Below are 22696 nucleotides of genomic sequence, written 5' to 3' on the forward strand. Positions count from 1 at the left end.
CTGCAGTGGACTTCTCTGCAGCGGGAGTGTGGCGTGAACGGCCGATAAGAATAAGGTATTTATTTCACCGTTCCCCTATCTAACAATGCTTTCTTTAAATTCGTTTTTTAAATTCACTCTTGGGATGTGAACGTCACTGGTTAGGTCAGCATTTATTGCCCATCCCTAGTTACCCTCGGGAAGGTGGTGGTGATCTGCCTCTTGAACCGCCGCAGTCTCAGAGGCTTAGATACACCCACCGTGCTGTTAGGGAGGGAGATCCAGGATTTTGACCCAGTGACAGTGAAGGAAAGGCATTATCTTTCCAAGTCAGGATGGTGAGTGACTTGGAGTGGTGAATCTGTGGGACTCATTGTCACAGAGGGCTGTGGAGGACAGGTCATTGAGTGTCTTTAAGACAGAGATAGATAGGTTCTGAATCAATAAGGAGAAGGCAGGAGAATGGGGATGAGAATCATATCAGACATGATTGAATGGCGGAGCAGACTCAATGGGTCAAATGGCCTAATTCTGCTCCTATACCTTATGGTGGGGAATCTCCAGGTGGTGGTTTTCCCAGGTACCTGCTGCCCTTCTAGATGGCAGCGGTCATGAGTTTGGAAGCTACTGGCTAAGGAACCTTGGCCAGTTCCTGCATTGTACATTGTCGATGGTACACACTGTTGCTACAGTTCATTGATGGTGGAGCAAGTGAACTGTTTGTGGAAGGGGTGCCAATCAAGTGGGCTGCTTTGTCCTGGATGATGTCGAGCTTATTTTGAAGTATTATACCATCTTAATTTGATCTGCTCGACATTCAGTATGATAACATCCATATCCCATCTTTTCAGAGCCTGTAAATGTTTAAGCTTACCTTATCTTGTAAAAACATTAATTCATTTATTATAAAAACACGGAATACAGTTAAAAAAAAAAATAATGAGGCAGTGTAATTTTTTTTGATGAAATGTAGGGTGATGGATAACCAAAGTGACAAGATTCTTCTGCAATCAAGGCATGGTGAAAAATGTCAACCTGATTCTTTCCTGACCCAAGTTTTAAAATCAATCTCTCACACATTTATTAATTTTCCTCAAGAGAAGAGGTCCCTTCCACTTCGTGCAAGAAAACACCATCGAAAAGATAACAAGATGAAATCAGATACAACTCTTTTGGTCCACTCAATTCAATTTAGTTGATACACAGCAAATTGGTTGCAATCACAATCTTATTAAATGATTGTTTGGCCACGTAACAAGTTTTCCTGCAGGAAAAATACACAAGCCGAAATTTTACCACCCCGCCCGCCACAGAATCGGAGCGGGCGAGGGGCGGACAACGGAAATGTCCGTTGACCGCGGGCGGGATTTTACGGTTTCAGGATAAACGAGGCCGTAAAATCCCACCCACAAGGTCCAAACTTCTTTATAAAAATATTAGTAATTTGTCTTTCAAAGCACCGGTATTTAAAGGGAAAGGATGTTCATGACAAATAGTTTGGCAAGTTGATTACCAATCTGGTTCATAGGAAAGCAAGCCATTGCATCATCGGGATAGATGATGCATGCCTCTCCCTCCCTGTCACGCAAGTCTTCTCTAAAGAAAGCTCCCACTTCACCACCACCAACATTTTAACAGGTCTCGTTAAAATGATGGGGACATTTCATTGAGCAATGTCAAGCATTCTTTTTCCATTTGTACTCGATGGAGTTTAGAAGGAAGAGGGGGGAATCTCATTGAAACTTACAGACGTATGAAAGGCCTGGGTAGCGTGGACGTGGGGGAGATGTTTCCATTAGTAGGAGAGACTAGGATCCGAGGGCACAGCCTCAGAGTAAAGGGACGACCCTTTCGAACCAAGACAGAGAGGAATTTCTTCAGCCAGAGGGTGGTGAATCTATGGAATTCATTGCCACAGAAAGCTGTGGAGGTCAGGTCATTGAGTACTATTAAGACAGAAATAGACAGGTTCTTGATTGGTAAGGGGGATCATAGGTTATGGGAAAAAGGTAGGAGAATGGGGTTGAGAAACTTATCAGTCATGAATGAATGCTGCAGCAGACTCAATGGGCTGAATGGCCTAATTCTGCTCCTATATCTTTTGGTCTTATTCACATTTGCAAAAGGTAGTTTCGAAGCCTAGTTACTTTGAGGTAACTTCACAGCCTGAACTAAGCCCATCACAATTATAACAAGAACCATTTGAAGAAAAACAAAAATATCTGGGTTTTCCCGGAGCTGTGATGACTTGTACATCTCCGTATGAATATCACAGAAAATGATGAGGTTCACAGAAATGAGAAAATAACGTGACACCACTCTTCAAAGCTGCAGATCTCTCCGACTCCCATACTGTTCCAAGCATTCACTGCTGTTGACAGTGTTGACACCGAGGAGGTGTTAGAAGTGAGATGTATGATTACAAAGATTGCGAAAACATGTAAATAAATTTAAGAAATGACTCACTCCTAATGAAGGTCTGATGAGTGTTAAGATCAGTCTGAATTAGGAAAAAATAAAATTAAGAGTGAAATGCTTAATTTTACTTTGCTGAAGGTCTTCGAAGAAATTTGCAACGCTTGATACTAATAAAAACAACGAGTGGATGATTTTGTCTCTCGTGATATGGATGAAAAAGCCACCTTGTCCTCTGTGAGGAGTTAGCTGATCTTAACCAGGCTGACAAAACATTGCTTTAAGCAGAACAGTATCCCTGGGTGTGAAGGGGCAGAATCATCATTGGATAGGATTCCTGAAATAAGTCAGCAGAGGCTGGTACCTCTTCACCAGATTCCCTTTTGTTTTCAAGCTCTATTAAGTTCATAGAGTGTGACAAGTTCTAAATCAGCACCCAGATTGCCAGGAGACCGACACTCCCAGTTAGATATACAACAACAAAGGCTCCCTGATTGGACAAGCAATAAACAGCTTAATCAGGGACCTCTTTTATGGTTCAAACAATTAAACTAACTCAAATTAACTTCGGGATAAATTAAAAGGGGCAGCTCCCAATAGGAGAGGAACCACTCAAAACAAAAGACAAAGGGCCTGATTTAACCAATTTCATTCTAAGTGCTGAATCTGGGTGCAATTCAGATCCAACTTGGAAACGTGTTTTCAGGCGCACCCATACGCACTTAGCCTGAAAAAAAAAATCGCGGGTCTGAATCGCGCTGTGGGCGGGGCTTATCGCACCCCCGAAACGATCGGAGCTCTGAACTGCGCATGCACAGAAAGCGGCCCAGGAGCGAAAAGCGGGATTGGTGGCCCCCACAGACATCACCCACCCCCACAACATAACTGTCCCCCTTATCCACCCACCCCCGCTACCCAGACTGATTGCGACCCCCTTCCCCCCCCCACCAATCGTCCGCAGAGTGGCAGCAGACCCCCCTGCCCCCCCACCAGAGATCATCTGGCCTCACCCTCCCTCCACCCCACCCCACCAGTGAGCGATCGGTCCTCCCCTCTCTCCCCCCACCCCCATCAGAGAACGATATGGGCTCACTCCACCCCCCCCCCCCCCCCACCGGAGAACAATCTGGCCTCACTCACCACCCAGCCCCCACCCCCGCAAGAGAATGGTCTGGCCTCCCTCCCCCCACCCCCGGAGAACGATCTGGCCTCACTCCCCCCCCCCCCCTCTACTAGAGAACGATCTGGCCTCCCCCCCCGCTCTCCCACCCCTCACCAGAGAATGATCTGACCCACCTCCCCTGCCACCACCGATCTGAGTCAGAGAGCCATTGGAAGCGCTGAATTCACCTCTTCAGCAGCTGGAGCACCCGAAACAGACTTTTATTCAGCAGGTCCATTTCGGCGTGATTCCGGATCGGCGAACGCAATGGTAAAGTGGGAAATGCTAATAAAGTTGGGCGAGCGGTTCATTAATTCAATTGAAATGCATGTGAATGCATTTAAATCGCCATTACGTCCGTTTCGGGTGTGAATCGGATCGCGGCCATTCCCGGATCTCGGTAGAGTGGCCATCTGCGCGGACGCAGGCGTGGGCGCAGATCGCGTTAATGGCCTCACACCCGACTTTACCACGTTTTCGCGCTCGAAAATGGGCACGACGCAATGGTAAAATCGGGCCCAATGTGTAAAGGGAACTTAAAACATCAAATCAAAATGTGAATAAGGGAGCCAGTAATGCACCCCAGTCCCTGCGGTGCCGAGCGGGCACAGAGCGCTCAATCAGGGAGTTCGTCTCCTAAGAGGCCAACTTAATGGCCTCATTGAAGTCATTACAATTCCTTATTGTGATCATTATCCGGTGTCCTTTCTCCACATGGAAGCAATGTTTGGTGACTGAAGTGTCAGACTTTGTTGTTGAACAAAAGCAGAAAATGCTGGAGAAACTCAGCAGGTCTGACAGCATCTGTGGAGAGAGAATAGAGCCAATGTTTCGAGTTCTGATAAAGCTCTGACGAAGGGTCATCCATGTTTATCTAGCAGAAGGTACTCTTCAGTTACAGGCAATGAAACAAAACTTACTCCAACAGATAAATCAAAGAAAAAGGTTTAATAAAGAAACATCATTACTCCAACACTTGAGGCCTCACCCCGGGCCATCCCAAGCAATTTAACAATTCCCAACAGGTTCTTATTTATACTGAGTCAGCTGATCATCACATCATTTTGTCATTGGTTACATAGTTTATTGGGTCAGCTGACCCTTACAGCTTGTTACCATTGGTCACACTACAGCAGATCCAATGTTATCATCGGTTACATTCTAACAATCCAGACTCGAAACGTTGGCTCTATTCTCTCTCCACAGATGCTGTCAGACCTGCTGAGGTTCTCCAGCATTTTGTATTTTTGTTTCAGATTCCAGCATCTGCAGCGTTTTGCCTTTATGTTTGTATTTGAACAACCTGCTGACATTCAGGGGGAATTTTAACATGATAACGTGGTGAGGGTGGGGATTGGCCAATAGTGCACAGAATCAGTGCAATCCATCCGTCACTGTCTGTTTAACCCAGCCTCTGTATTTGCATCTGGCTTCTTGGCCAATTAGCATGAGCGAGGGCGATGATGGCCAATAGGAATCAATTTAAACTCCAGTATTTAAAGGGACATGGCAACGGTGGAATCTGGAGCTGGAAGTCAGAAGTTGTGACTGTACGAGTGGAGTTCCAATGTGCCAGGCCTGGTTACTGATGCCTCACTGGGTCTGGTGCTGTGGGCTTCAAGATACTTTACCAGTGGGAGGAAGAAGATTGCTACTTAAAGCAAGAAGATTTGGCTGGAGATCGCCAAGAGATGATGAGTAGAAGTGTGTTGCCATGTTACTGGGTTCAATGCTGACAATGGTTTAATGATCAGGGCAGCAAAGGTGATAGATATGCGGGCATATTTAACTGCAAGAGTGCGTGTGTGCGTGTTCTCAAATCAATTGGAACTCATCACTTTTCACAGCAACTTACTGTGTAGGTGCCCCCATCCCTCTCTAGCTATACATTTCCCCACCATGGCGCCGTCAGCTCTGTACCAGAAATAGGCACAATGCTGTATAAATTATTTAAATTACAATTAGCATATAATTAGAGTCCACCCCACCCCCCCGGCCAGGAGTGTTTCACTCCAGTAGGGTTTACAATAGCTCCCCACTTGCGGAGAGCTAGTGGCCCCACCCTGCTGGAATGAAGGGGGGCAATGGAGGCCCCTCAGGAGGTTGGGTGTAAGGGGATTCATGATGTGGAGATGCCGGCGTTGGACTGGGGTAAACACAGTAAGAAGTTTAACAACACCAGGTTAAAGTCCAACAGGTTTATTTGGTAGCAAAAGCCACACAAGCTTTCGGAGCTGCAAGCCCCTTCTTCAGGTGAGTGCACTCACCTGAAGAAGGGGCTTGCAGCTCCGAAAGCTTGTGTGGCTTTTGCTACCAAATAAACCTGTTGGACTTTAACCTGGTGTTGATAAACTTCTTACTGTAAGGGGATTGCCAGCTTGGCAGTGCCAGCCTGCCCAAGGGGCAAAGTAGCAATGCGAGGAGGTACCTTGGCCTGCTCACCAGGCATCAGGCAGTGCCCAAGGGCCTCTGGGGACACGATCGTTTGGGGGGGGGGGGTGGTTCCCGCTGCCACTCTGCACTTTGCGGTGACAGAGGGAGGGGAGACAGCAATCAGGGCTGACCATCAGGAAGTGTGGTGGGGAGGAGGGGGACGTGGTTGCTTTCTGGGCAAGTGGTCGAGATCACTTGGTTGGAGATCGAGGTGGGCCAACACATCAGGGAGGCCAGCGATTGGGTGGGTGGAGGGGGGGGGGGGGTCCCACGGCCAGCAATGCGGGATCGCGGGGCTGCCCAGTGATTGGGAGGCCGACGGTGCGGGGCTACTGCGCATGCGCCGATCTCGGCACTGACAGATCAGTGCGTGTACAATGGCCCACTCAGTGCAATGCTGCCGACATCTCCAGCAAGAATAGGCCCCACAAGCTGCGTTTTGACAAGATTCACGCTAGTGCACTTTGCAGTAGTTTGGGAGCTTCCTTTTGAAAATCCCGCTAAAGAAACCAGCAGGATTTACTCCAGTTTTTACGTGAATTCAACACTTCAAATTTTTTTGGGAGAATCGCTCCCATGGCTTGTGGGGCGGTAGATGTTTGAACATAAAGGATCGAAAGCTGCTGGTGTTATTTGGAGAGTTGAGGGACCCCTTTTGGATAGGTCAAAGAGTTCCTTTGGGAGAGCTATGGTGCCCTTTGGGATTGTTAGAAGTGGACATAAATACGTCTTTTGATTTTGATTCACTGCTTTCTTTACAGCTGGGATAAAGTCCTGGATCGCTGAGGTGGACCTTTCACACAGCCCGCTTCTACGCTTGACAGCCCTTGAACATTTGGAGCACTTCCTGCAGAGTCGGGTTTGCACAGACTCCCCATCCAGAGCAAAAATTTGTCTCTAAGGTTTCACCTTTGACTATTGTCATTACCTGGTATCACCCATTTCTGTTCGAGCATCAATAATTTCTCAGGAGTTATATCAGCCAGATGCTTATTTGGATTCAAATTGAAGAACTGAGATGCAAGAAAGTCAGTGACCACAACAATTTTGATGTACCAAGTCTCATTCAAAGTAACATCAATAAAATATTTTTCCTCCTCCCAAGTATTTGTGCAGTTCCCTGAGCAAAGATGTACAGTTCCTGCCACATCAATGCAATTATGAGACATTTGTCTTCCCTGCTGTGTCCTGCTAATGTGTAATTTTTTTATAATAATTTAATGCATTTTTTGTCATCTCCTTTCTTTACAGCCTGCATCAGCGTTCCATCCCTTCCTACACTATTCAGTCCTCTATGCATAATATAAATGCAAAATACTGCAGATGCTGGCATTTGGAACAAGAACAGAAGAATGCTGGAAAATCTCAGCAAGTCTGGCAGCATCTGTGGAGAGAGAATAGAGTCAATGTTTCGAGCTCTGATGAAGGGTCATCTAGACCCAAAACGTTGGCTCTACTCTCTCTCCATAGATGCTGCCAGACCTGCTGAGATTTTCCAACATTTTTCTGTTTTTGTTTCTTCTTTGCATCCCTGCCTTTCCTTCATCCCACAATTGTGGCAGAATCTTCAGCCATTTCATCCTACTCTCTGGAAATTGCTTTTGAAGCTGTTCCATTGAACATTGCAAAAGGAAGCCATTCGGCCCATCAAGTCTGTACCAACTATTTGACAGAGTATTCTACCCAGGTCCTCCATCTGCCCTATCTCCATAACCCCATGTATTTACCCCACTAGCCTACATATTTTGGGACTCTAAGGGGCAATTAACAATGGCCAATCCACCTAACCTGCATACCTTTGGAGTGTGGGAGGAAACCCACACAGACACATGCAATCTCCACACAGATAGTGACCCGAGGCCGGAATTGAACCCAGTTCTCTGGAGCGGACAGGCAATAGTGCAACCCATTGTCCCGCCACAAAATAGGCTTGCCCTCTCAGAATTGAATTCAGGACCTTCAAATTAAGAGACTGATGTGCTGCCTAATGTATTTCTTCTCTTCCTATCTTTCTGACTAGATTTTCAGACATGTCCCTTGATTCCCTCACAAAGTGGAAATGGTCGAGAGCTTCAAGATTTTAGGTGTCTAGATCACCAACAACCTGTCCTGGCCCCTCCATGTGGATGCTATAGTTAAGAAAGCCCACCAATGCCTCTACTCTCCCAGGAAACTAAGGAAATTTAACATGTTCGCTACAATTCTCACCAATCTCTACAGATGCACCATAGAAAGCATTCTTTCCGTTTTTATCACAGCTTGATACGGCTCCTGCTCTGTCCAAGACCACAAGAAACTACACAGGGTCGTGAATGTGTAGCCCAATCCATCACGCAAACCAACCTCCCATCCATTGACTCTGTCTACACTTCCTGCTGCCTCGGAAAAGCAGCTGGCATAATCAAGGACCCCACGCACCCCGGACATAATCTCTTCCACCTTCTTCCGTCAGGAAAAAGACATAAAAGTCTGAGATCACATGCCAACCGACTCAAGAACAGCTTCTTCCCTGCTGCTGTCAGACTTTTGAATGGACCTACCTCGCATTAAGTTGATCTTTCCCTCCACCCTAGTTATGACTGTAACATTACATTCTGCACTCTCTCGTTTCCTTCTCTATGTACAGTGTGCTTTGTCTGCATAGTGTGAAAGTAACAATACTTTTCACTGTATACTAATACATGTGACAATAATAAATCAAATCAATGGATCAGCCCTCCTGCCTTTTTACTTCTTCCCTCTTACATGGTTTTGTTGCTTTTTGAAAGCATTATATCAAGCCAAACTGCTTCATAACTACCTTCTTCATTCATTTAGAGAGCGACATTATTGATTTAACCTTGTTTATTTGTGGAATCTGTAAGGAATCATTTTTGCAAAGCTTTGAAGTTTGCTTTCCTGATGGTTGCAGCCAAAAAATATAAACTAGCCGATTTTAAATGATTATTTTAAATCATTATATTAAATCATTATATTAGGGCAAAAGTGGAATGGAGGTCTTTTAAGATGAATGTCTTAAGAAAGAATCAAACAAATCAAAAGGAAAATGATCCTAATTTAGCTTACAAACATAGAAAAATGTTAGCATAATGTGAGAATTTTGACAAATTTGCAGTTGAAGACCTCCCTGATACTGGCAACTTAATTTCCATATTCTAATTAAAGCACATAATTACTTTAACCTACAGAAACAACATGCCATATGTCCATTGGGATTCTGCCAAATGTTATCAACTCAGGCAATGTGAGGGGGTTGCAAGAAAACCTTAAAAATAACTCTGCTCAGATGTCAATTGCGATGACAAATAAACACAAAGAAGTTGGAGCTTTTCTCCTCAAAGGGAAGGGAAGGTTGAGAGGAGATTCGGTAGAGGTGTTCAAAATTATGAGGGATCTGGATAGAGTGGAAACTCTTCCCATTGGCAGAATGCTCAAGAACCAGAGGGCACAGATTTAAGGAGAATGGGCGACATGAGGGAAAGCTTTCTTTTTTAAACTGCAGCAACTGGTTAGAATCTGGAATGCACTGCCAGGTTCAACCATGACCTTCAAAGAAGATCATCTGAAGCAAAAAGGTTCCAGGGCTCAGGGGAAAAGACAAGGCTTTGGGACTAAGGGTGGCACGGTGGCTAGCACTCATGCCGTCACAGTGTCAGAGATCCAGGTTCAATTCCGGCCTCAGGTCACTGTCTGTATGGAGTTTGCACGTTCTCCCCGTGTCTGCGTGGGTTTCCCTCGGGTGCTCCGGTTTTCTCCCACACTCCAAAGATGTGCGGGTTAGGTGGATTGGCCCTTAGTGTCAGGGGGACTAGCTAAGGTAAATGCATGGTGTTATGGGGACAGGGCCTGGGTGGGATTGTGGTTGGTGCAGGCTCAAAGGGCTGAATGGCCTCTTTATGTACGATAGGGATTCTATGACTCTCACTGAGTAGCTCTTGCAGAGACTCAATAGAGGCAGGCTGAATAGCTTCCTCTGTGCTAAAACCGTTCTTTCATTCTGTTAAATTGGAATGAGTGACAAGTGAGGAGGAATGACCTGGATGTTGATGTTCATTGTTGAGGAGGACTTTCATGGCACAATAGAAAGGTTTCAAACCAACCCAAGTGATTGACATTTTCTTGAAAACTCTTAACTTGTAAATAATAGCCTTCACCCAGCTCTACCCTGCTGTGGAAAGGGGAGGATTTTCTAAATGTAGTGATGGGGGGAGAACAATGATTTTGATATATTTTTTAAAATTGTTGTCACATGATGCATTTTGGTAGATTGAAGCAGGGCAGGACTTACTCAGTTAATGGTAGGGTGTTGGGGAGAGTTACAGAACAAAGAGATCTAGGGATACATGTTCATAGCTCCTTGAAGGTGGAGTCACAGGTGGAACAGAATGGTGAAGGCGCCATTCGGCATGCTTGGTTTCATCGGTCAGAACATTGAATGCAGGAGTTGGGACGTCTTGTTGAAGTTGTACAAGACATTGGTAAGGTCACACTTGGAAAACTGTGTGCAATTCTGGTCACCCTATTATAGAAAGGATATTATTAAACTAGAAAGAGTGCAGAAAAGATTTACTAGGATGCTATTGGGACTTGATGGATTGAGTTATAAGGAGAGGCTGGATAGACTGGGACTTTTTTCTCTGGAGCGTAGGAAGCTGAGAGGTGATCTTATAGAGGTCTATAAAATAATGAGGGGCATAGATCAGCTAGATAGTCAATATCTTTTCCCAAGGTGCTTAATGAATACTTTACCTCGGTATTCACGGTGGAAAGGGATCTGGGTGGTTGTACTGCTGGATTGCGGAGGACAGAAAGGATCGAGCATGTGGACATAAAGAAAGAGGATGTGTTGGAACTATTGAATGGCATCAAGGTTGGTAAGTCGCCGGGACCGGATGGGATGTACCCCAGGTTACTGTGGGAGGCGAGGGAGGAGATTGCGGAGCCTTTGGCGATGATCTTTGCATCGTCGATGGAGACGGGAGAGGTTCCGGAGGATTGGAGGATTGCGGATGTGGTCCCTATATTCAAGAAAGGGAACAGGGACAGCCCGGGAAATTACCGACCGGTGAGTCTAACCTCAGTGGTTGGTAAGTTGATGGAGAGGATCCTGAGAGACAGGATTTATGATCATCTAGAGAAGTTTAGTATGATCAAAAGTAGTCAGCACGGCTTTGTCAGGGGCAGGTCGTGCCTTACGAGCCTGGTTGAGTTCTTTGAAAATGTGACCAAGCACATTGACGAAGGAAGAGCGGTGGATGTGGTCTATATGGACTTCAGCAAAGCGTTCGATAAGGTCCCCCATGCAAGACTTCTTGAGAAAGTGAGAGGGCATGGGATCCAAGGGGCTGTTGCCTTGTGGATCCAGAACTGGCTTGCCTGCAGAAGGCAGAGAGTGGCTGTGGAGGGGTCTTTCTCTGCATGGAGGTCAGTGACCAGTGGAGTGCCCCAGGGATCTGTTCTGGGACCCTTGCTGTTTGTCATTTTCATAAATGACCTGGATGAGGAAGTGGAGGGATGGGTTGGTAAGTTTGCTGACGACACCAAGGTAGGTGGTGTTGTGGATAGTTTGGAGGGATGTCAGAAGTTGCAGCGAGACATAGATAGAATGCAAGACTGGGCGGAGAAGTGGCAGATGGACTTCAACCCGGATAAGTGTGTAGTGATCCATTTTGGCAGATCCAATGGGATGAAGCAGCAGTATAAAATGAAGGGTACCATTCTTAGCAGTGTAGAGGATCAGAAGGACCTTGGGGTCCGGGTCCATAGGACTCTTAAATCGGCCTCGCAGGTGGAGGATGCGGTCAAGAAGGCGTATGGCGTACTAGCCTTCATTAATCGAGGGATTGAGTTTAGGAGTCGGGAGATAATGCTGCAGCTTTATAGGACCCTGGTTAGACCCCACTTGGAGTACTGCGCGCAGTTCTGGTCACCTCATTACAGGAAAGATGTTGAAGCCATTGAAAGGGTGCAGAGGAGATTTACAAGGATGTTGCCTGGATTGGGGGGCATGCCTTATGAGGATAGGTTGAGGGAGCTTGGTCTCTTCTCCCTGGAGAGACGAAGGATGAGAGGTGACCTGATAGAGGTTTACAAGATGTTGAGGGGTCTGGATAGGGTGGACTCTCAGAGGCTATTTCCAAGGGCTGAAATGGTTGCTACGAGAGGACACAGGTTTAAGGTGCTGGGGGGTAGGTACAGGGGGGATGTCAGGGGTAAGTTTTTCACTCAGAGGGTGGTGGGTGAGTGGAATCGGCTGACGTCGGTGGTGGTGGAGGCAAACTCGTTGGGGTCTTTTAAGAGACTTCTGGATGAGTACATGGGATTTAATGGGATTGAGGGCTATAGATAGGCCTAGAGGTGGGGATGTGATCGGCGCAACTTGTGGGCCGAAGGGCCTGTTTGTGCTGTGGCTTTCTATGTTCTATGTTCAAAGATAGGGGAATCTAAAACTAGAGGGCATAGGTTTAAGGTGAGAGGGGAGAGATACAAAAGTGTTCAGAAGAGCAATTCTTTCACACAGAGGGTGGTGAGTGTCTGGAACAAGCTCCAGAAGTAGTAATAGAGGTAGGCATAATTTTGTCTTTTAAAAAGCATTTAGATAGTTACATGGGTTCGATGGGTACAGAGGGATATGGGCCAACTGCGGGCAATTGGGATTAGCTTAGGGGTTTTAAAAATAAAGGGTGGCATGGACAAGTTGGGCCGAAGGGCCTGTTTCCATGCTGTAAAACTCTGTGACTCTATGTATTGGGATACAGGGAAAACTATTGTTTCTTGTGTGCTATACAGAAAAAGCATACCGTTCGTAGAGAACAATTTAAGAAAGAGGTCTTCATTACATTCCACAGTATACTAAGAGAACTTGATGTTGTGACAAAGTGGTAAACATGAAACAATATCAACTTTATTTTAGTAAGCTAAGGTGAAAAAATTATTGGATTAGATTGACTTCGAATAAAGTTGGAACACACTATTGTTATTAATTGTAAATTATAGAGTTTAAAGGGCAATAATTAAAAAGCAGGAGCACTGAATAGTTCCGATAAGCTGCAGTGAATATCTTTATTTTAACGAGGCATTGTTTTGGATGGAATTCTCCCACACCCCTGGCAATGGCATCTAAGGTCGGCGGGTGGGGGAATTTGGCAGGAGACCCAAAACTCGGTTTCATGCTGGTATGAATTTACAGCGGGCTGCTCTGATGGTGCCTCCCATGGTGGATCAGGAATCCTGCTGGAGCCTGCCCCGAAACCCACTTGCATCTCGCTAATGGGATGCAAGTGAAGACCTGACCGGAATGTTCCCCCAATGCCCGATTCTTTGTCATGCCAGCGGGAAACTACACCGGTTCAGGACACTTTTTAAAATTTATTTGTTCATGGGGTGTGGGTGTCCCTGGCTGGGCCAGCAATTATTGCCCACCCCTGAGGGCATTTAAGAGTCAACCACATTGCTGTGGCTGCTGGAGTCACATGTAGGCCAGGCCAGACCAGGAAAGGACGGTAGATTCCCTTGCCTAAAAGACATGAGTGAACCAGGTGGGTTTTTACAACAATGGGTTTCATGGTCAACATTAGACTTTTAATTCCAGATTTTAATTGAATTCAAATTTCACCATCTACTGTGGTGGGATTCGAACCCAGGTCTCCAGAGCATTACCCTGGGTCTGTGGTTTACTAGTCCAGCGATGACACCACTACGCCACTGCCTCCCCTACATCTGACCCAACGTGGCATGCAAAAGTCGGGATTTACCTGAAGAAGGCCTGAGGCTGCCTTTGTAGCTTGGGATGTAGCTACCAGTAACCCAATGGCCCTGGGACACTACAGCAGTGGGTGGGGAAGCATCTATCAAGCGGATCTTCCAGCTTTAGTATCTTTGAGAAGGCCCATCTTATTTCTTCTATGGTGGGTCAGTGACATCGGGGGCCTTTCCAATATTTGCAGGTAGGACACATGCCACCAAGCACAGCCCGGAAACTGGTGCAAAACCCCCAGATGCATAATTAGTTACACCAGGGATGGAAGAGATGGCGTGGTTTCTTGTTGGTCTCCACAGCAGGTAACACTCCCCATGCCTTCCTCACCATGGGACTTAAGTCCCAGATGGGGGAATTCCACTCCTCTTTTCTAAGTCAATAAATGGACAAATTCTCCTTCACACACATGGAAGTTCAAAGCAAACAATAATATGGAACTAAAAATTTTCATTGATTTTGGATTCTCCATTTCTAACTGCAATTACACTTATTTTGTATTTTTTCCTATATTAACCCATTACTAGGATGCTGTATTCCATATAAATATAGTTTTCCTGTTAATATAAAATGGTTTGACACTTAGTAACATATCAAATAATATCAAACCCTGACCTTCCCATTGCTTGCCATTTTAACACACGATCCTGCTCCCATGCCCACATGCCTGTCCTTGGCTTGCTGCAATGTTGCAGTGAAGCTCAACACAAACTGGAGGAACAGCATCTCATCTTCCGGCTAGGCACTTTACAGCCTTCTGGTCTCAACATCGAATTCAACAACTTCAGATGATTAGCTCTACCCCACCTCCACCCTTTTGTTTTCATTTCAATTAATTTTTAGAACATAGAACTGCTGTTTGTCATTTTTATAAATGAACTGGATGAGGGCGTAGAAGGCTGGGTTCGTAAATTTGCAGATGACACTAAAGTTGGTGGAGTTGTGGACAGTGAGGAAGGATGTTGCAGGTTACAGAGGGACATAGATAAGCTGCAGAGCTGGGCTGAGAGGTGGCAAATGGAGTTTAATGCTGAAAAGTGTGAGGTGATTCACTTTGGAAGGAGTAACAAGAATACAGAGTACTGGGCTAATGGTAAGATACTTGGTAGTGTGGATGAGCAGAGAGATCTCGCTGTCCATGTGCATAGATCCCTGAAAGTTGGCACCCAGGTTGATAGGGCTGTCAAGAAGGCATACAGTGTGTAAGCTTTTATTGGTAGAGGGATTGAGTTTCAGAGCCATGATGTCATGTTGCAGCTGTACAAAACTCTGGTGCGGCCGCACTTGGAGTATTGCGTACAGTTCTGGTCGCCGCATTATAGGAAGGACGTGGAAGCATTGGAAAGGGTGCAGAGGAGATTTACCAGGATGTTGCCTGGTATGGTGGGAAGGTCTTATGAGGAAAGGCTGAGTGACTTAAGGCTGTTTTCGTTAGAAGAAGGTTAAGAGGTGACTTAATAGAGGCATTCAAGATGATCAGAGGATTAGATAGGGTGGACAGTGAGAGCCTTTTTCCTCGGATGGTGATGACTAGCATGAGGGGACATAGCTTTAAATTGAGGGGTGATAGATATCGGACACATGTCAGAGATAGGTTCTTTACTCAGAGAGTAGTAAGGGCGTGGAATGCCCTGCCTGCAGCAGTAGTGGACTCGTCAACATTAAGGGCATTTAAAGGGTCATTGGATAAACATATGGATGATATTAGAATAGTGTAGGTTAGATGGGCTTTAGATTGGTTTCACAGGTTGGCGCAACATTGAGGGCCGAAGGGCCTGTACTGCGCTGTAATGTTCTATGTTCATATGTTCTAGAACATAGAACGGTACAGCACAGAACTGGCCCTTCAACCACGATGTTGTGCCGAGCTTTATCTGAAACCAAGATCAAGCTATCCCACTCCCTATCATCCTGGTGTGCTCCATGTGCCTATCCAATAACCGCTTAAATGTTCCTAAAGTGCCTGACTCCACTATCACTGCAGGCAGCCCATTCCACACCCCAACCACTCTCGGAGTAAAGAACCTACCTCGGACATCCTTCCTATATCTCCCACCATGAATCCTATAGTTATGCCCCCTTGTAATAGCTCCATCCACCCGAGGAAATAGTCTTTGAAAGTTCACTCTATCTATCCCCTTCATCATTTTATAAACCTCTATTAAGCCTCCCCATAACCTCCTCTGCTCCAGAGAGAACAGCCCTAGCTCCCTCAAACTTTCCTCACAAGACCTACCCTCCAAACCAGGCAGCATCCTGGTAAATCTCCTTTGCACTCTTTCCAGCGCTTCCACATCCTTCTTATAGTGAGGTGACCAGAACTGCACACAATATTCCAAATGTGGTTTCACCAAGGTCCTGGACAGTTGCAGCATAACCCCACGGCTCTTAAACTCCAACCCCCTGTTAATAAAAGCTAACACACTATAGGCCTTCTTCACGGCTCTATCCACTTGAGTGGCAACCTTCAGAGATCTGTGGATATGGACCCCAAGATCTCTCTGTTCCTCCACAGTCTTCAGAACCCTACCTTTGACCCTGTAATCCACATTTAAATTAGTCCTACCAAAATGAATCACCTCACATTTATCAGGGTTAAACTCCATCTGCCATTTTTCAGCCCAGCTTTGCATCCGATCTATGTCTCTTTGCAGCCTACAACAGCCCTCCACCTCATCCACTACTCCACCAATCTTTTAACTGTTCTCTACCTTTTACTTCTTTATTGTCTTTCTTTATTTTTCTTCCCCTCCCCTCCCATTCTTTCCCACTATTTTATCCCCCCTTTCCTTACCTTTTCTCCCCCTTTGCTTCCCTTTTTCTCATGTTGACATCTCTCCACCCATCTCCCCCTTCCCCCCACATCTTCATCTGTCACAGTTTACCCTCTGATTTCAGCTTCTCTGCTGTTTGGCCATTCACACCTTCTATTCTCTCTATGGGCTGCCATTAGCAGCCGTTCCCCTTGTTTTTGTGGCTATGACTCATCTTTCGTTCCCTCACCCTGCAGTATAAATATCTCCCGCATTCCATGCCTTTTAGCTTTGACAAAGGGTCATCTAGGCTTGAAACGTCAGCTCTTTTCTCTCCTTACAGATGCTGCCAGACCTGCTGAGATTTTCCAGCATTTTCTATTTTGGTTTCAGACTCCAGCATTCGCAGTAATTTGCTTTTAGCCAAGATCAAATGCATGTATTACGTAGGTTAACAAAAATAAAACATTGAGTTCTGCTGACTACAAACTGAAATAAGTCAAAGGAGGCCGGTATCCCTTCACCAGATTCCCTTTTATTTACAAGCTCTGTTTAAGTTCATAGAGTGCTCCAAGCTCTGAGTCAGCATTCAGAGTGCCAGGAGACCTGACACTCCCAGTGAGATATACAACAACAAAGGCTCCCTGATTGGACAGGCAATAAAGAGCAATCAGGGAGTTTGTATTCTAAGAGGCCAACCTCAACGGCCTAATTGAAGACATTGCACAAACCTAAAACCAAACATTTCATTTGGGGAAACTCCGAGGGAGCTCATTAATGGTATCAGCGATTAACTCACTTCTGATGACAGATACCATTTCCCCAGAAGTGGTCATTTGACAGACATTGCAGTGTCATGATCTATTGTGTATTGTACAAACTGATTTTTTTTTGTTTTATTCATTTGTGGGACATGGCTGGCCAGCATATATTAGTAGTCATGATGTGGCTTTTGCTACCAAATAAACCTGTTGGACTTTAACCTGGTGTTGTTAAACTTCTTACAGCATATATTGCCCATTGCTAGTTGCCCTTGGAGGGCAGTTGAGAGTCAACCACATTGCTGTGGCTCTGGAGTCACGTGTAGGCCAGACCAGGTAAGGATGGCAGATTTCCTTCCCTAAACGACATTAGTGAACCAGATGGGTTTTCCGACAATCGACAATGGTTTCATGGTCATCAGTAGATTCTTAATTCCAGATTTATTTTTATTGAATTCAAATTCCACCATCTGTCGTGGCGGGATTCGAACCCGAGTCCCCAGAACATTAGCTGAGTTTCTGGATTAATAGTCTAGGGATAATACCACAAGGCCATCGCCTAGGAGTTACAGGTAAAAAGTAAAAATATACTTCTGTCTATCCTGTATCCTACATTGGCTTTGGTGGTACATTTGCTTTAACATGGTAAAGGGTTCACAGTCCATGTATATCTCTTTACTTACCACTTTTTCCTTGGAACAGTACAAGTGGAAATCTTTCGAGATAATAGCAGCATATTGGAGGAGGACTTGACTTATGGTCTGCAATGAAAAGGGAAAAATATCACCACAAGTAAATTCCTTGCGATTCTTTTTCTCAAGATATTTTCAGCGCATTAACAAATTAGGAGGTGGAATTTTCCATTGACCTTGGGATTTTCTGGGGTCATGGGGGGGGGGGGGGGGGGGGGGGGGGTGGTGGGCGGACCATGCAAAGGTGCATTGACCTTGGGATTTTCTGGGGTCATGGGGTGAGCGTGGCCGGTATATCCTTCCCATAGACTTAATTCCAGCCAGTAATGACCCACTGCAACTGTCGAAGAGAATGGAGAAATTGGCACTCAGCCAAATCTCCATTCACTGCAGCGGAGCCAGAGATTCCCGATTGCAGGTGAGGTCTGGGAATTCCAGCTTTTGGCACTGTTTGAGATACAAAACTTACGTCTTTGAACTCAGAGACTGCGTTCTCTGCTGCCCTTTTACCATTATTGTGAGTGTAATCTTGTTGAGTATCTTTTGAGTGTACAGGTACACAGGTCACTGAAAGTGGCATTTCAGGTGGAGATGGTAGTCAAGAAGGCATACGGCATGCTTGCCTTCATCGGCCGGGGCATTGAGTTTAAAAATGGACCAGTCATGTTGCATCTTTATAGAACCTTAGTTAGGCCGCACTTGGAATATAGTGTTCAATTCTGGTCGCCACACTACCAGAAGGATGTGGAGGCTTTGGAGAGGGTACAGAAAAGATTTCCCAGGATGTTGCCTGGTATGGAGGGCATTAGCTATGAGCAGAAGTTGGAGAAACTTGGTTTGTTCTCACTGGAGCGACGGAGGTTGAGGGGAGACCTGATAGAAGTCTACAAGATTATGAGGGGCATGGACAGAGTGGATAGTCAGAAGCTTTTTCCCAGGTGGAAGAGTCAATTACTAGGGGGCATAGATTTAAGGTGCGAGGGGCAAGGATTAAAGGAGATGTACAAGGCAGATGTTTTACACAGAGTGGGTGCCTTGAACTCGTTGCCGGGGGAGGTAGTGGAAGCGGATGCGGTGGTGACTTTTAAGGGGTGTCTTGACAAGTACATGAATAGGATGGGAATAGAGGGATATGGTCCTCGGAAGGGTAGGGGGTTTTAGTTAAGTCGGGCAGCATGGTCGGTGCAGGCTTGGAGGGCCAAAGGGCCTGTTCCTGTGCTATAATTTTCTTTGTTCTTTGAGTAGTAATAACATGTAGAAAAGTTTCTTGGAACACATCTGTCAAAGTGACACAATGAGAATTCAGGAAAGAAAACCGAGTGACAACTCTGCTGCTGTGCTGTCAGATGGGCGACACAGATGTAGTAATCCCCACAGGTTACATTTGTCACTTTTCAAACATTCCAAGCTCTTGCGCTTTTAAGATTATTAATACACGTACCTTAGCAAATCGTCTCATGAAATGTGCCAGTGCCTCTGGATTAGGGCATTCAAGCTTTTTGATAATCTCAAAACTTTGATTAAGTTGTGTGAAGACATCCACAACAGAGCAAGAGAACAGAGCGTGTTCAGAGGTTTGCAGGAACTAGATTACAAAAGGACATAAAAAATGAATAATAGCCAATTTCTTAAGACAAGCTAGCTAATTCTATCAAACTTCACTTACAATCCATTCCAACCAAATAACATATACAGTTGGTGTAAAAATTCACATTTTCATTAAGTGTTGTGTTTTATCTTTAAGACAAGCTAGAAAATGATGTTGACACTTGCCCCATCTTTCTTGTCTCTCTCAAGTGCTCCGTGAAGAAACTCCATTGATACAGCTTCATTTTCATCCAGCCAATCGATGGCAAAGGGCTCAAACCACCTGATAAAAACAGTCAGGTAATGATGTTATATTAAAATGAACAGTTGTATTTATTTAGTGTATCATTAGCCAATAGGATTACTGCAAGAAGTCTCACAACACCAGGTTAAAGTCCAACAGGTTTATTTGGATCACGAGCTTTCGGGGCGCTGCTCCTTCATCAGGTGAGTGGAGTCGTGGTTAAGTTGGTAACACCCTTGTCTCTGAATTAGAAATAAAGTTCACTCCAGAGGCTTGAGCACAGAAATCTAGGCTAATGCTCCAGGGAGTACTGCACTGTCATAGAATCATAGAATCCCTACAGTACAGAGAGGCCATTCCGCTCATCGAGTCTGCACCGACTCTCTGACAGAGTATCTTACCCATGCCCTCTCCCCATTACCTCACATATTTCTCATGGTTCATCCATCTAACATACACATTGTGCAACACTCAGGGGCAATTTAGCATGGCCAATCCACCCAACCCACACATCTTTGGACTATGGGATGAAACTGGAGCACCCGGAGAAAACCCACGCAGACACGGGGAGAACGTGCAAACTCCACACAGTCATCCAAGGCCGAAATTGAACTCTGTTCCCTGGCACTGTGAGGCATCAGTGCTTATCACTGTGCCACCCGTTTTGTTTTGCCTCTACAAAAAGTGAGTGGGACTAATTAGATAGCTCTTTCAAAGAGCTGGCACATGCATGGTGGGCTGAATGGCCTCTTTCAGTGCTGTATGATGCTTATGGTCATAATTTTGCACCCACGTTCGCCACGAGAGCAAATGGCGTCGTGGATGCATAATAGACTCGGAAAACAAGAATCTTTCCAGCGAGATCTTGTTTTCCAATTCTCCCTATCCCTCATCGGTGATGTAACCCAGAGAAGTCATGAACCTCGCTTCAGTACATTTCCATATAATTAGTAGATCTCCCCACTGTATTACCACCCCCCACCCCACAACACATTTGGAAATCCATCTGGTTATGGGTAGCACTCACCCCTCCCTAGGTAATCACGTCTGATTGGCTGGCAGCTCCATCATTCCCGGCAGTGCCAGAAAGGCATCAATGGCCTCTGCTAGGACTCCCACAAAAGAGAGAACCCCAAAGCCATGGATCCCCAGAGCTGGTAGGTTTGGGGCGGGGGGGGGGGGGGGGGGGAGGTCGTTTCCCCTTCCAGAGGGTTTGGGTAGATCAGAAGAGGGGCAGCTGTGGGGGTGCGGAGGTGGAGGTGAGTTTCAGGGAGGGAACAGGTAGGCTGAAAAAGGATTCAGGAAGAAATTAGATATAGCTCTTGGAACTCAGGGGATCAAGGGATATTGGGGGGGGGCAGGGGAGGTGGGATTAGGTTATTGAATTTGATGATCAGCCACAGTCAGAATTAATGGTGAAGCAGGCTTGAAGGGCTGAATGGCCTACTCCTGCCTCTACTTTCGATGTTTCTATGCTTTAACCAAAGGGGGGTTGGAGCGGGAAGGTGGTGGGATGGGTATTGGGGGGGGGGGGGGGGGGGGGGGGGGGGGGGGTGGTGGAGCGGGAAGGTGGTGGGATGGGTATGGAGGGGGGGGTGGTGGAGCGGGAAGGTGGTGGGATGGGTATGGGGGGGGGTGGTGGAGCGGGAAGGTGGTGGGATGGGTATGGGGGGGGGTGGTGGAGCGGGAAGGTGGTGGGATGGGTATGGGGGGGGGGGTGGTGGAGCGGGAAGGTGGTGGGATGGGTATGGGGGGGGGTGGTGGAGCGGGAAGGTGGTGGGATGGGTATGGGGGGGGTGGTGGAGCGGGAAGGTGGTGGGATGGGTATGGGGGGGGGTGGTGGAGCGGGAAGGTGGTGGGATGGGTACCCACCCATTTACTTTTACTTCACCCCCCCCCGGGGGCATGTAAAGTTTCAGCCCCTGGTTTCTGTAATGACAGTTCGCAGTCTCAGAAGAAATCATTCTATTCTTGAATCTGGGTGGAGTTGTTGTGATGGGAATGGGGCTGAAGTGAAGGTCGCACAGTCCCACAGATACTTGTGTCCTTAACCAGAAACTCTTATGTGTGAACCTGAATGTTTTCTAATTTGGTAACGGAATTTTTGAAAGAAGGAAATAAGTCAACTAAAAGTTGCCTTATATTCTTGTTTTTGTAATTTGGTTAGTTGATGTAACATTTCCCAATCAGAAACACTTACATTATTTTGATTAGAGTGAGATACTTGTGCAGAATTCTGGAATATGATCATGGCACAATGCATAACAATTACGTGAACAACCAAGAATAGGAATCAAAACAGGTTCCAATTCATCATCCACGTTTTTCTTCCATTTGCAAACCAATTACTATCAACCATCCTCCCCCAGTTGAGTCTATATGAAGTGCTGGCCCACTTAGATCGCTATTGTTATTCTTAGTGCCACTATAATCAGCTAACTGGAAACACAATGCCACAGGATAAATTAGATAATCTCAGTGCTTCCAGTCCTGGAAAAAAATTCCAGCACTCATTTTATTGCTTAATGAGCACCCAAACCTTACAGCACTGGTCACCAATTGGACAAAGAGCCCACCAGCAAAAGGATCTTTAAGCCAGTCATTGAGGTCAAGAGTAATGAAATATGTCAAGACATCAGTGAAATAACTCGTCAGAGGCCGGTGTCCCTTCATCAGATTCCTTTTATTTACACACTCTATTCCACTCCTATAGTGCTTCCGGTACACAGTCAGGGGAGGTGATGGCCTACTGGTATTATCGCTAGACTATTAATCCAGGAACTCAGTTAATGTTCTGGGGACCCAGATTCAAATCCCACCACGGCAGATGATGGAAAATGAATTCAATAAAAAAATATCTAGAATTAACAATCTACTGACGGCCATCATCAATCGTCAGAAAAACCCATTTGGT

At 45.8% G+C, this 22696-nt stretch overlaps 1 protein-coding gene across 4 annotated transcripts in view; it reads right to left on the reverse strand.

The window, feature by feature from the left end:
* unc13c (unc-13 homolog C (C. elegans)) overlaps positions 1-22696 on the reverse strand; it is a 640043-nt gene that overhangs the window by 79489 nt on the left and 537858 nt on the right. For all 4 annotated transcript variants that reach the window (XM_078241487.1, XM_078241484.1, XM_078241485.1 and 1 more), the window contains 3 exons: positions 19725-19821; positions 19393-19536; positions 17943-18020 (listed from right to left, as the gene is read on the reverse strand). In XM_078241487.1, coding sequence (XP_078097613.1) covers positions 17943-18020; positions 19393-19536; positions 19725-19821 — 319 coding nt within the window. The remainder of the gene's footprint in view (positions 1-17942; positions 18021-19392; positions 19537-19724; positions 19822-22696) is intronic.

The sequence above is a fragment of the Mustelus asterias genome, chromosome 24, assembly GCF_964213995.1.
Source record: "Mustelus asterias chromosome 24, sMusAst1.hap1.1, whole genome shotgun sequence".
Taxonomy (NCBI): Eukaryota; Metazoa; Chordata; class Chondrichthyes; order Carcharhiniformes; family Triakidae; genus Mustelus; species Mustelus asterias.